Genomic DNA, 15,662 nt, shown 5'->3' with positions numbered 1-15,662 from the left:
CGGAGATAACCTCAGCTACGACAACTGTTTAACCCCTGTGATAAATTCTTTGGTCTGTGTTCCCATAGGGGGGAAAAAAAGCATTGGAATTCAACTGATAAGAGTTTGAGCAACATTTGCAGTAAGAAAGGGAATGAAAGTGACCTTTGAGCTGATTCAGGATACTGCAGTTATGTCCCCTGCATATAAATGTATAATGAAATTGAAGTGTTACCTGCTTATATTGTAAATATTCATAGTAATAAGAAGACATTCTCTCATTCAGGGATTCCCTGACCCCTTCTAGGTGGTCTATTAGAAACAGTATAGAGTCCCAAGGAGAAAAAGAGAAAATCACAGCCTATCACCACCTGCAAACACAGGCACCAAACACCTACTAGTTTCTGGGACTGCTATAACAAAGCACACCACAAATTAGGTGGCTTAACAACAGAAATTTATTGTCTCTGTTCCAGAGGCTAGAAGTCCAGAATTAAGGTGTCAGCAGGGTTGGTTCCTTTCCCGGGCTGTGTCAGGATCTGTTGCACACCTCTCTCCTTGCCTCATAGCCCCACAGCATTCTCTCTGTAGGCATGCCTCTGTGTCCAAATTTCCCCATTTTCTGAGGACAGCAGTCATATATTGGATTAGGGCCCATCCTAATGGCTTCATTTTAACTTGACTGACTCTGTAAAGACTCTCTCTCCAAATGTATCATTCTGAGATAGAGGTTAGGACTTTAACTTAAGAATAGTGGGAAGGACACACAGTTCAACCCACAGCATACTCCTTTCAAAGAGGGGAGGAAGCTATTGGCTACAACTGAGCTCTTGTTAAAAATGAATATCTGACCCAGGGAGGCTTGTGGCTCTCCAGCCTCAAGCCCATCGTGGGGGTCAACTAGGACATGACAATTACAAGGAAAGGGCCTGTTTGCTGGTCAAATAAAAACATATTTGAGGGTATGACTGGCCTGGCCCTACTGTCACCTCAGTTTTGCATGAAGGAGTAGTAGCTGCCCCTTTGGGAAAATCTTCATCTCCTACTCTGCCACATGAAGTAGAGCTACTGGCTTAATAGGGCCCTTGGATCCACAGAGATTCTCCCAAATACATGGACCTGGTTTACCTTTGGTTTAGCTAAGCTGAAAACTGACGGTGCCGATAGTGCTCCTGCTGGTTTGAACTCAGCACTAACTATAGTGGTCACTGTGATCAGTGGGCCGAAATCAAGGCTGTTATCAAAGCTCTGGTCAGCTGGGCTGAGGGGCAGGTTGTTGGGAGGGGTAACTGTCCCTGAATGTCCCCACACATTCTTGCTGAGGAGGCCAAGAATGCAAGGCCCAGACTGTTCTTTACAGGCCATTTGTCTGGGTTGTGTTTACAGTGAATGACCTTCAGGGATAAGGTCAAGTCCTCCCCCAACTCTTCCGGCTCACTAACCACTATAAAAGCAGATTTCCCAAGCCCAGTGTTCCTCAAATGTGCCATACACCCACTGAGTGCACAGCACCCATTTAAGTCCATCTTAATCACCTCTGTGAGACTTGAGGGGCATAGGGATATACCAACCTCATGATCATGTTGCTCACTGTGCTATGAGTAATGAAGTCCTTTGTCTCTGACGGAAGTATCTCATGTATTCTGCCAGCGTCCATGAAATAGTAACAGGCTAATTAACGAGCTTGCAGGTGGAATACAATCCCAGACCTTCACGTATTTTGACTTCACTGATGTAAAAGACTGTAGTTTCCAAAGGTCTTGGATAAGGGTTCTCTGGCTAAATGACATTCTTGGCTGGTGTGTATGCTTAATGTTTGGTCCTCCCCTATGTCATTCTGCTCTGTTACAACAATTCAGTTCCCAATCTTTAAATTGTTCCATTCTCTCAAAAGAAATCATTATCCTGCAGAAGACACTCTTCATAGCAATAATAACAGTAGCAACAACTAATACTTTTAAAGTGAGAGACACTGTCCTAAAGACTTGAGGCATTGTTCTGTACTCTATACATTGTATACATTGTTCTGTATACTCTCTGTACACTACTGTTATCACTCTTCAAAACAACCCTCTGAAGGGGATACTGTCATCTCCAGTTGACAGACTAGTAGACTGAGGCCCACCTCATACTGTCAGTGAGGGGTAGAGATGGATTCAAACCTAGTTAGTCTGGCTTTAGTTCTTACTTTTAATCGTTTGTCATATTGCCTCACAGTAGGATCTTTTACTCCCAGGGCCATAATGAACCCCAAAGGTCAAGAGATCTTCATTTGAAATCTTAGGACAACAATTTTAGTCAAACTTTTAACACTTGGCTATGGCATCCAACAATTTAAAATCCTTTTTGACAACTGATATTAGACAGACAATCTTCCACTTTGCTTTGATCTTTTCTATCTAGCCTATGTATAAACCCAGTGTCAAGTTTTTACCCTGTATATTAATTTCCTATTGTCGCTGTAACAAATTATCAACGTTAGTGGCTTAAAACAACATAAATTTATTATGTTATAGTTCTGCAGTCAGAAATCCAAAGTGGGTGGCTGGTGAGGCTGTATTCCCTCTCTCAGCTCTAGGAGAGAATCCATATCCTTTCCTTTTCCAGCTTCTAGAGGCTACCTGAATTCATTTGCCCTTCATTAGATCTTCAAAGCCAATAGTATATACATCTTCAAACCTTTCTTTCACTCTGACTTTGACCCTCCCGCCTCCCTGTATCCTTCATAAGGACCTTTGTGATTACCTTGAGCCCATCCAGATAATCTAGGATAACCCAGGATCTTCCTATCACAAACTCCTTAACTTAATCACATTGCAAAGTCCCTTTTGCTATGTAAGGCAAGGTATTCACAGAGGATTAGGATGCAGATATGTGGTGAGGGAGTGGCCTCATTCTACCTACCCTACACTCTAAGCAGGTATGTCTTACTTTAGGATGGAAATTTTAAATAAGTATCTGGATTGGAGATCTAAACACACCCATTCACCAGATAATTAATAGTGCATTTCATCTTGATCCTGAGGATAGAGCCCCAAGAATATTTTACCTTTTGGGGTCAAAGAAAGTACTTCTGGAGTACATGTTGCAGAAACTTTAACCACTGTAACAACATGGAAGCTTAATTATTTGAAAATGTACCTGGAGTCGAGCATTCATAAGCATAAACTCCTGTTGGTTTTTCATGTTTTCACTCATGGATTTTGAAAATATAAATCCCATCTTGACCTAAAATGTGAAAAAGCAAAGAGGCTTAGAACAGTATATCTACGTATATCCTCATATGCTTTGCTTTGGGCTACCATAAGCTTGTAACAATGTAAAAAGAAAAAAAAAGACAAATTTCCCGGGAACACGGTGTAGATTATAGTTCTTGCTTCTATCTAGCTGTCTGATCTTGGGCAAACATAACCAGCCTGCCCAACATTTGCTCACCCAAGACCAGGGGACTAAACTTAGACGACTTCCAAAATCTTCTCCTGCGCTATAGGCATACAGCTCCATGTTTCTGATTTTTCTTCCCACTGTAAATCTGGAAGAACTGAATGCTTACAAACTAACAAAGAGACCACTCTTTTCTGTGAGCGACAGGGTGGACACCATCCCTTCTCTGACATCCTGTACAGCTGGATGACAGAAACTTTGCTTCTGAGAAGGGGTGATTCAGAAGATGCATTGTACTCCTTGAGGACAGATTTCTCTGTGCTCCTTGCATTTGTGTTTTTAGGAAGTTTTAGGTGTCTCCAGGTCACTATGTCAGTACTCTTGCTGTAATCCCTGCCTCTCTCCTACAGTACCCCTTATTCTGTCACGCACTGCTAATATTCCTTAGTCTTCTCTTTTGGCTTCACCTTTGTTCTCTTCAGGCTACTACCGAAGTTCTCAAGAGGGGAAGAACAAAATGATACTTAAATGTCCTGAGAAAAGCAATTTTTAAACGAATACATGGCATTGCCTGTCTTATTTATCTTACTTAAGAAGTTCTTGGGGCGCCTGGGTGGCTCAGTGGGTTAAGCCTCTTCCTTTGGCTCAGGTCATGATCTCAGGGTCCTGGGATCGAGCCCCGCATCGGGCTCTCTGCTCAGCGGGGCACCTGCTTCCTCTTCTCTCTCTGCCTGCCTCTCTGCCTACTTGTGATCTCTGTCTGTTAAATAAATAAATGAAATCTTAAAAAAAAAAAAAAAGTTCTTAAGTGGGCCATCACTTCTAGGGGGCCCAAATTTCAATTTTTTGTTCTTAATCCAATTGGATAGTTACAGAAGGCCTTCAGTTAGTTGTTAATTTTACTTTCAGAAGGCTGCAAAACTCAGGGATGTTATAACTGCTCTATTTTTAGTAACATTGCTGGTTTTCTTTGGTAGGCTACTCAGAAGGGTTGTGAACCTTAGGTCAGAGCCCTCTGCCACTGCCCCACTCCATCCTCTCTGTCCAGAGAGTTAGAGGCCACCCCAGGAGGATAGGGAGACCTTACAGAAGTTCTTTCCTTTCTGCAGACTTTGACACCCCCCCCCCCAAAAGTCAGCTGTCTCCAACAGCAGACCAGAACTTGCTTGAAGGAAGGAGCAATGTTTTCCATCTGGGCAGTCCCCATAACGTCTTTTTCCCATAAATGTTTGCATAGAGCATGACTGGTACAAGAGAAACCTAGCTCAGGTCACTTTCCATTCCCTTTTTTTTTTTTTTTTTTCTGTACATAGGAGTGGATGATTGAATTTTTCCATATGTTATAAACATTATAAAGGAAACAACTGTCCTCTAATCCTACTCCTACACATAAACACCATATATCACAGAACTATGTCTCTTATAGGGCTCTTGTTTATAAGTGGGTGGGACCTCTCCTGAAGTGGAGAGGGAGTCCTCATGTCAGCCCTCTAGGGAAGAAAAACTATCTGGAAGGTTAGGGTGTAGACTTACCTGGTTTTGGACCTTCGTTTCTTGGGTCTGGATGGTATTTTGGATGTGTTAGAGAACACTCCCAAGGGTTAAAGGTAGAATCCAAGTAGGGTGAAGGACTGCCCTGTTTTCCTCAACAGAAACCACACCTGAAAGTGAGTGTACAACACCTTGTGAACTATGCCCTGGGGTTCAGTATTGTCAACTTCCCTCTCCTTCCCCATCCTAACAAAGCCATTTTCCAAAGTCTAGGAGGTTCCTGAGGATGCCCAGAATACTCTCAGCTTTCTCTCTCTGAAATCAAGCAAGAGTGATCTTGTAATAGGGATAATTTTGAATTCACTCAATTGAATAAGGTTAAGTCCTTCAAAAATTCCAGCACTTTATCACTGGTGACAAATGTTTCACTACTTAGAACTAAGATACCAGTGTGTCTCAGAGGGCTTAGAGTGATGATTTGGTTTCTTCTGCTTTCATTTTTCCTTTGATTACTCCTGAGACCTTAGAAAGGGCTCTTTAATGCTCCTGCCCCTTTCAGCTGTGCCGTAGTTTACAATGGGAAGGGGTGTTTCTGAGGAGTGCAGGGGCAGCAAGCTCCAGGCAGCCTTCCTCCAGTCACCCTAGGAACTAGGATTTGATTTTACTTATTGAAAAAGAGAGAGACAGAGAGAGATAAGTTCACGACCATGACCTCTTATCATCCACGTTTGTGCTGATTCATTTCCTGATCAAATAACACATTACACACATTTATGACTGTGGCATAATTTCATTCGGTTTCTGGTCTTTTTTACGTTCCATTCAAACTGGGCCACTTCCCCTAAGTATTCCAGCTCAGAACCAACCCACAGCTTCCGGGAGGTTTTCCCTAGTGTAGACCCATTGTTGTAACTCGGGTATTTCCTGCAGTTCTGAGATTATTTCCGTTAATAATGCCCTGCCTACTTTCCCCCAACCGCGTTACATCCATACAGGAGGGGCCAGGAGTCCTTGCGAGGAGAACCGGCTCTTCAGAAGCGAGGCTGGAGATATAGGTCAGCCCTGGGGGCAGGAGGGGAGCCAACTGGAGGTGCTCCCAAGGAGTGGGCCAGCGCTGCCCGGCGGTCCGGAGGCCCGGCCCCCCCACCCCAGCTCCCGGAACGCGGGCTGTCCGACTGGCGCTCACTCACTGGGCAGCAGGCGGCGGAGGTGCGGAGAGACCGTACTCGCTGCAAAGGCCTGCAGGCCCCGGGGGTCCCGTTGATCGCTACTGGACAGGGACTCGCCGGGCGGAGCCTCGGGCGGGACTGGACGGCCTCGACAGTGACGCCGAAGCTCGGCCAATCAGGGCAGCACTTGCTTCCTTAAAGGAGCCGCTCGCCCGACTGAGGCCTGGTGTGTGCTTTCCGGCCAGGCGCCGGGACTGCAGAGGCAAATTCAAACCAACAGCGGCTCAGCTGTCAGATTTCGAGGGGACCAAGAGGAAGCAGAATGAAAATCTCATATAACGGCCTCAGTGAGGTCCCTGAGTTACCCGAGTATGTGAGATATCCATGCTCCCGCGCCGAGCTGAGCCATCTCACTGTTACTCTCCAGAAATGGTGTCACCCACCACTGTTGTGTCTGTTTCCCAGAAGAGAATGTGTCTCATGAGAGGTTGTCCCTTAAACATAAAATCCACAGTTGCAAACATTTTTTTAAAAATTGAAGTAGAGTTGGGAGGGAGACAAATCATAAAAGACTCAATCTCAAGAAACAGACTGAGGGTTGCTGGGGGGAGGGGGGACAGGAGAGGGTGGTGGGGAAATGGACATTGGGGAGGGTATGTGCTATGATGAGTGCTGTGAAATGTGTAAACCTGGCGATTCACAGACCTGTACCCCTGGGGATAAAAATACATTATATGTTTATTAAAATAAAAAAATTAAAAAAAAATTGAAGTAGAGTTGACACACAATGTTACTTTAGTGTCGAGTGTACAACATGGTGATTTTACAAGTCTATACCTTATTCTGTGTTCACCACCATATAACCTGACCACAGTACCAATGACCATGTTCTCTTGCTGTACCTTTCACACTTGTGACTTACTCCAGCACTGGAAGCCTGTACCTCTCACTCCCCTTCACACATTTTGCCCATCTCCCTTACCCCTTCTAGTCTGGCAACCATCGGTTTCTTCTCTGTATTCATAGGTCCGATTTTGCTTTTGTTTTTTTATTCATTTGTTTTTTAGATTCCACGTATAAGTGAAATCATATATTTGTCTTTCTCTGTCTGACTTATTTCACTTAGCATAATAACATCTATGTCTATCCATGGTTACAAATGGGAAGATCTCAATTCTTTTTTTATGGATGAGTAGTATTTCAGTGTGTGTGTGTGTGTGTGTGTGTGTGTGTGTGTACACCACCTCTTCTTTATCCATTCATCTACTGATGGATGCTTGGGTTGCTTTTGTATGTTGATTAGTATAAATAGTGCTGCCATAAACAGGGATAGGTATATCTTTTTGAATTAGTCTTCTCATTTTCTTTGGGTGAACACCCAGTAGTGCAATTACTGGATCATATGGTAACTCTAATTTTAATTTTTTTAGGAAACTCCATATTGTTTCCCACAGTGGCTGCACCAGTTTGTGTTCCCACCAACAGTGCATGAGATTTCCTTTTCCTCCACATTCTTGCAAATACTTATTTCTTGTCTTTTTGATTCTGGCCATTCTTACATGTGTAACGTGATATCTCATTGTGGTTTTGATTTGCATTCCCTTGATGATTAGTGATGTTGAGTGTCTTTTCACATGTCTCTTGACCATCTATATGTCTGCTTTGGAAAAATGTCTATTCAGGTCATTTGCCCATTTTTAATTGGATTGTTTATTTTTTGGTGTTAATTGTATAAGTTCTTTATATATTTTGGATATTAAGCCCTTATTAGATGTATCATTTGCAAATATCTTCTCCCATTTGGTAGGTTGCCTTTTTATTTTGCTGTGCAAAAGCTTTTTATTTTGGTGTAGTCCCAATAGTTTATGTTTGCTTTTGTTTCCCTTGCCCGAGGAGATGTATGTAGGAAAATGTTACTAAGGCCAATGTCAAAGAAGTCACTGTCTATGCTTTGTTCTAGGAGTTCTATGGTTTCATGTCTCACATTTAGATCTATAATCCATTTTGAGTTTATTTTTGTGTGTGGTGTAAGAAAGTGGTTCAGCTTCATTGTTTTGCATGTTCCTGTCCAGTTTCGCAGTACCATTTATTGAAGAGACTTTCATTTCCCCACTCTATATTCTTGCCTCCTTTGTTGTAGATTAATTGCCCATAAAAATGAGGGTTTATTTATGGGCTCTATATTCTGTTCCATTGATCTGTGTGTCTATTCTTGTGCAGTTTCATACTGTTACTACTTATACTACAGTTTTGAAGTGTATCTTAAAATCTGGGATTATAACATGTCTAGCTTTGTTCTTCTTTCACCAGATTGCTTTGGCTTTTCAGGGTCTTTTCTTTGTAGTTCCATACAAATCTTAGTATTGTTTTGTTCTAGTTCTCTGTAAAACACTGTAGACATAGATGTTATTATGCTAAGTTAAATAAGTCAGTGGGTATTTTGAAAGAGATTGTATTAAAATTATAGACTGCTTTGGGTAGTATGGACATTTTATTTTATTTTTTTTTATTTTTTTTTTTAAAGATTTTATTTATTTATTTGACAGACAGAGATCACAAGTAGGCAGAGAGGCAGGCAGAGAGAGAAGAAGGGAAGCAGGCTCCCCGCTGAGCAAAGAGCCCGATGTGGGGCTCGATCCCAGGACCCTGAGATCATGACCTGAGCCGAAGGCAGAGGCTTTAACCCACTGAGCCACCCAGGCGCCCAGTATGGACATTTTAACAATATTAATTCTTCCAATTTATGAGCATGGAACATCTTTCCATTTGCTTGTGTTAGGTTTCTTTCATGAGTGATTTATAGTTGTCAGAGTGCAGGTCTTTCACCTCCTTGGTTAAGTTTATTACTAGTCGTCTTATTCTTTTTGGTACAATTATAAATGGAATTGTTTTCTTAATTTCTCTTTCTGCTACTTATTGATGTTAAAAAATGCACTGATTACTGTACGTTAACTTTGTATCCTGCAACTTTACTGAATTTATTAGTTCTCATGGTTTTTTCTTTGTGGAGACTTTAGGGTTTTCTATGTACAGTACCATGTCATCTGCAAATAGTGACGGTTTATCTTCTTTCTTACCAATTTGGAAGCTTTTTGTTTCTTTTTCTTGTCTGATTGCTGTGGCTAGAACTTCGAGTGTTGTGTGAATAAAAGTGGCAAGAGTGTACGTCCTAGTCTTATTCCTGATCTTAGAGGAAAATTCTATTTTTCACTATTGAGTATAATGTTAGCTATGAGTTTTTAATATATGGCCTTTATTATGTTAACATATTTCCCTCTAAACCCACTTTGTTGAGAGTTTTCACAGTTATCAACATTTTAAATAGATTTTCTGTTTGCAGAATAGGTTTAATGTTGAAGTTGGAATTTTTTTGTTTGTTTGTTTGAATCTAAACACAGTTTAAAGATTTATTTATTTATTTATTTTTATCTTTGGAATTAATAAAATTCTTGTGGAGAAATACTAAAATAATGCAATAGCCTTTCCTTATAGTTTAAATTTTTTTTAAAGATTTTATTTATTTATTTGACACAGAGAGAGAGAGATTACAAGCAGGCAGAGCAGCAGGCAGAGAGAGAGGGAGAAGCAGGCTCCCTGCTGAGCAGAGAGCCCAATGTGGGGCTCGATCCCAGGACCCTGAGATCATGACCTGAGCCGAAGGCAAAGGCTTAACCCACTGAGCCATCCAGGGGCCCCTGTTTCTTATAGTTTAATCCACTAATTTACTGTCCACTGTTGATTCTTTGAAAAAATTTATTATTATTAACATAGAATGTATTATTTGTTTCAAGGGTACAGGTCTGTGATTCATCAGTCTTATGCAACACATAGCACTCACCACAACACACACCTTCCCCAGTGTCCATCACCAAGCCACACCATCCCTCTCACTCCCATCCACTCCAGCAACCCTCAGTTTGTTCCCTGAGATTAAGAGTCACTTATGGTTTGTCTCCCTCTCTAGTTTCATCTTGTTTCATTTTTTCCTCTCTTCCCCTATGATCCTCTGCCTTGTTTCTTAAATTCCACATATTGGTGAGATCATATAATAATTGTCTTTCTCTGATTGACTTCTGTCGCTTAGCATAATACTCTCTAGTTCCATCCACATTGTTTCAAATGACAAGATTTCATTTTTTTTAATGGCTGCAGGATAAATAGAAATTAAAAGTTGGTTTGCATTAGTACTTATTCTTCTGAAAGTGTTTCAAAAAATAGAAATGGAAGGAAGACTTCCAAACTCTTTTTAAGAGGCCAACATTACCTTGATCCCAAAACCAGACAATGACCCCACCAAAAAGGAAAATTACAGACCAGTATCCCTGATGAACATGGATGCAAAAAGTGTAACCAAAATATTAGCCAGGAGGATCCAACAGTACATTAAAAGGATTATTCATCAGGACAAAGTGGAATTTATTCCTGGGCTGCAAGGTTGGTTCAACATCTGTGAATCAATCAATGTGATACACTACATTAATAAAAGATAGGATAAGAACCATATGGTTCTCTCAGTAGATGCAGAAAAAGCATTATGACAAAGTACAGTATCCTTTCTTGATCAAAACTCTTCACAGTATAGGGATAGAGGGTGCATACCTCAATATCATCAAAGCCATCTATGAAAAACCCACAGCGAATATCATTCTCAATGGGGAAAAGCAGAGATTTTTCCCCTAAGGTCAGGAACACAGCAGGTATGTCCACTACCACCACTGCCACCATTCAACATAGTATTAGAAGTCCTAGCCTCAGCAATCAGACGACAAAAAAAAATAAAAGGCGTCTGAATTGGCAAAAAAGAAGTCAGACTCTCACTCTCTGCAGATGATATGATGCTTTATGTGGAAAACCCAAAAGACTCTACCCCCAAACTGCTAGAACTCATACAGGAATTCAGTAAAGTGTCAAGATATAAAATCAATGCACAGAAATCATTTGCATTTTTAAACACCAACAGCAAGACAGAGAAAGAGAAATTAAGGATTCAGTCCCATTTATGATTGCACCCAAAACCATAAGATGCATAGGAATAAACGTAACCAGTGGCAAAGGATCTGTACTCAGAAAACTATAGAAAACTCATGAAAGAAATTGAGGAAGACACAAAGAAATGAAACAACATTCCATGCTCATGGATTGGAAGAACAAATATTGTAAAAATGTCTGTGCTGCCTAGAGCAGTCCACATATTCAACACAATCCCTGTCAAAATACCATCAACTTTTTTCACAAAGCTGGAACAAATAATCCTAAAATTTGTATGGAATCAGAAAAGACCCTGAATAGCCAAAGGAATGTTGAAAAAGAAAACCAAAACTGGTGGTATCACCATCCTGGACTTCAAGTTCTATTACAAAGCTGTAATCATCAAAACAGTATGGTACTGGCACAAAAACAGACACCTAGATCAATGGAACAGAATAGAGAACTCAAAAATGGACCCTCAGTTCTATGGTCAACTAATATTCGACAAAGCAGGACAGAATATCCAATGGAAAAAGTTCTCTTTAGCAAACTGTGTTGGGAAAATTGGACAGCCACATGGAGAAGAATGAAACTGGACCATTTCCTTACACCACACACAAAAATAGGCTCAAAATGGATGAAAGCCCTAAATGTGAGATAGGAATCCATCAAAACCCTTGAGAGTAATACAGGCAGCAACCTCTTCGACCTCGGCCACAGCAACTTCTTCCTAGATATATCGCCAAAGGTAAGGGAAACAAAGGCAAAAATGAACTACTGAGGGGAAGAGAGTCTTAAGCAGACTATACTGAGCACAGAGCCCGACCATGGGCTCCATCTCCAGACCCTGAGATCACAACCTGAGCCAAAACCAAGAGTCATATGTGTAAATGAGTGTGCCTCCCAGGCACCCCTAAACACAGGCATGGTTTATTCAATCTGTTGGAGCCTCAGTCTGCTACTCTTTAAGTGCCAAAAAAAGGTTAAGGCAGATGAAAAAGAGCAGATTTGACCAGAGTTACTAATTTTATTTTTGGACAAAGCCATCTTTCTCCTCCACTACTCTGAGGAATACCTATTTCTTCTTACTCTCACCAGCAGTTTCCATCTTGAGTATGTCAAGCTGCTCTCCTAGCTAGCCTCATGGAAAAAAAATACGTGAACTGTTGGTACTCTGTTCTTTGCTACTAAATGACTTGGGAGAATAGCATGTACTTGAATAGGCTCTAGCTTTGAGGAAGGGCCATCCCTGCCCTTAGGCCTGGTTGACCACCACATCAGTGGAGAAGGTGTCTAATCACCCCCAGGCTGAGCGCATGAACAAACACCAAACCAGCCTTCTAGGCTCCCCTTGATGCTCTCAGCACTGACCTTTTAAACTGTATACCTACATTATATTCTTTTATGTATTATATCATTCACAATTTTAAAATATAAGTGAAAAAGGCGACCATGAGAATATATACCTTGGGAACTGAGAGAAATCTAAGTATAAATTTTGAACATACTTAATAGAATGTGGGCTAAGAGGATTAAAGGAAATTTATTTCAGTATCAAATGACGTATAATTTTCATGGATATGTGCATTATTTCTAACTGGATGAATTTGTGAATGTATTATCTATGTTTTTACATACACAAATAGGTGCTTTTAATCATTTTGCATTATAGCATAATGATTTTCATGTTGTTACATAGCATTCATATGTCCCATTTTAAAAAGATGTATGATTTTCTGCAAGTGCGTATATAATTCTCATTGTTGGTTTTTTTTTTTTTTGCTATGTCAGTAACACTGTGATGATCAGCTTCATATATATGACTTTTTAACATGTTGATTATAAATACTGGGTTAGGTAATATAAATGTTAGAATTGATGTAAAATCATGAACTCAGTGGAAGTCCTCTCCCTCAGGACCATAAAAATATCCAGTATTTCCTAGTACACCATAAAGTAGCTTTTTAAAAAATGAAGTTTTTGAAAATTCAAAATATACATAGTAGTATTTCCTTTTAACAGAGACGATTTCACAATGAGTGTGAATTTCTCCATTAATCTGGCAACTAGGTTTAGCCAAGAACCACAGTCTGAAGGAGGGCAAGTAGTTGCGCAGTGTGCACTCAGGCTAGAAGCACTTCAGTATTAAGCTATTCTGGAATGGTGTCCCATGCTGTGGGGAACACAGTCTAAATTTTAACTGAACACTTTTTTTTTTTAAAGATTTTATTTATTTATTTGACAGAGATCACAAGTAGGCAGAGAGACAGGCAGAGGGAGAGGAGGAAGCAGGCTCCCCGCAGAGGAGAGAGCCCGATGCGGGGCTCGATCCCAGGACCCTGGGATCATGACCCGAGCTGAAGGCAGAGGCTTTAACCCACTGAGCCACCCAGGCGCCCCTTAACTGAACACTTTAATCATGGTGTGTGCTTGTAGCTCGGGCACAATTTGAACCGGCAGAACATCAGTGAGCTTTGTACATTCTCCCACTTCCCCCAGCCCCTGGCAATCCCTGATCTGCTTTCTTTCTCAACAGATTTGCCTATTCTAGACATTCATGTAAATGGAGTCATACAGTATGCTGGTCTTTTGCATCTGGCTTCTTCCACATAGCGTAAGGTTTTCAGGGTACATCCAAGTTGTGGCATATATTAGTACTTCATTCATTTCTGTGACTGAATAATGTTCAAATGTATGGATAAAACATACAAATAAAAAATAATAAACACCACATTTTGTCTATCCATTCAAAACTGATGGGCATTTATATTATTCCCACTTTCTGTTATTATAAGTAATGCTGTTGTGAACATCTGTGTATATGTTTTTGTACATATGCTTTCAGTTCTTAGGTATAACTCACTCTATGTTTCAATTTTTGAGGTTGAACAAATACACCATGCCACCAGCAGTGCATAAGGATACTGATTTCACTGCATACCGTGTAGTAGTTAAGGGCATATACACTGGAGCCAGGGTGCCTGGGTTTGAATCTTGGCTGTGCCATTTCCTAACTGTGAAAGCCTACACAAGTTATTTAAGCATTATGCCTCAGTATCCACAGCTCTAAAATAGGGGCAATAATAGTATCCTCCTCCGAATGGATAAGGAAGATGTGGTCCATATATACTATGGAGTATTATGCCTCCATCAGAAAGGATGAATACCCAACTTTTGTATCAACATGGATGGGACTCGAAGAGATTATGCTGAGTGAAGTAAGTCAAGCAGAGAGAGTCAATTATCATATGGTTTCACTTACTTGTGGAGCATAAGGAATAACACGGAGGACATGGGGAGATGGAGAGGAGAAGGGAGTTGGGGGAAATTGGAGGGGGAGATGAACCATGAGAGACTATGGACTCTGAAAAACAATCTTAAGGGACGCCTGGGTGGCTCAGTTGGTTAAGCCACTGCCTTGGGCTCAGGTCATGATCCCAGGGTCCTGGGATCCAGTCCCACATCGGGCTCCTTGCTCAGCAGGGAGCCTGCTTCTCTCGCTGCCTCTGCCTGCCTCTCTGCCTGCTTGTGTGTACTCTCTCTCTGACAAATAAATAAATAAAATCTTGAAAAATAAAAAATAAAAAAAAATGAAAAACAATCTTAAGGTTTTGGAGGGGCGGGGGATGGGAGGTTGGGTGAGCCTGGTGGTAGGTATTAACGGAGGGCATGTATTGCATGGAGCACTGGGTATAGTGCATAAACAATGAATTCTGGAACACTGAAAAGAAATTTAAAAAATAGTATCCTCCTCACAGGATAAAATTTAAATGTGCTAATACATGTCAATTACCAAGACAGTGTCTAACATGTAAAAAATGCTATATGTTTTATTACTGCTCATTAATCTTTATTGTAATTATTGCATTTTGTTTTGTTAATTTGAGAGTTGAAAGTGATGATAAAGTTTGCTGAGGTTTGCTACTGAAATGGAATAGTCAGAGATGATAGTAATTTTTTTTAACATCTTAATTTGACTGTATTTTTCTCATGTTCCAAGATTCATTGTTTATGCACCACACCCAGTGCTCCATGCAATATGTGCCCTCCTTAATACCCACCACAGGCTCACCTGACTCCCCACTCCCCTCCCCTCCATAACCCTCAGTTTGTTTCTCAGAATCCACAGTCCAGAGATGACAGTAATTTAAGGGGGCAGCAAAGTCAAGGGAAGTTTCTTGAGCCGGGGGCAATTATATTTCAGAGTGCAACATGAATAAAGGTGAGGCTTCACATGGTTCAGGCCAAGCATGTAGTAGCTTTCTAAGGAAACGTAAACTGACAGCTGAAATATTGAAAAATAATACTTAAGCTTTCTTAAGGAGTCCCTGCAATGCTCTGCAAAGCATATTTAAGACTCCAAAATCTTCTCTAGATCTTTCTCTCTTATCTAATTTTTTCCACTACAATAGCTATTTATATTTCTCCTCATTCTCAACTATGAGGTCTCCATACCACTAGACTACAGCCCTCTTAACTCCCTCCTCATGCAGCTCACGTGATCCTGTTCTCTACCTGTGACTCTCAGCTGCTTGCATCCCTGAGAAATTCAGCAAGAATTCTTTTTTTTTAAAAATTGAGAACAGGGCACCTGGGTGGCTTAGTGGATTAAGCCTCTGCCTTCGGCTCAGGTCATGATCTCAGGGTCCTGGGATTGAGTCCCACATTGGG

The 15,662-nt window shown here is 40.9% G+C and overlaps 1 protein-coding gene across 2 annotated transcripts in view; it reads right to left on the bottom strand.

Moving 5' to 3' along the window:
- The window catches only part of PLGRKT (plasminogen receptor with a C-terminal lysine), a 52,836-nt gene extending 46,680 nt beyond the window's left edge, over window positions 1-6,156 (bottom strand). The window contains exons 1-3 of one of the 2 annotated variants that reach the window (XM_080820647.1): window positions 6,045-6,156; window positions 4,897-5,024; window positions 3,121-3,207 (exon numbers count right to left, since the gene is read on the bottom strand). In XM_080820647.1, coding sequence (XP_080676773.1) covers window positions 3,121-3,201 — 81 coding nt within the window. In that variant the 5' untranslated portion in view covers window positions 3,202-3,207; window positions 4,897-5,024; window positions 6,045-6,156. Of the gene's footprint in view, window positions 1-3,120; window positions 3,208-4,896; window positions 5,025-5,847 lie in introns of both variants that reach the window. The other variant, XM_080820648.1, reaches the window with a different exon arrangement.
- Between the last annotated feature and the right edge of the window lie 9,506 nt (window positions 6,157-15,662).

Source organism: Martes martes (genome assembly GCF_963455335.1).
Source record: "Martes martes genome assembly, chromosome: 12".
Lineage (NCBI taxonomy): Eukaryota > Metazoa > Chordata > Mammalia > Carnivora > Mustelidae > Martes > Martes martes.
The sequence above is the reverse complement of the archived record's forward strand: the minus strand, read 5'-3'. Positions and strand labels throughout refer to the sequence as shown.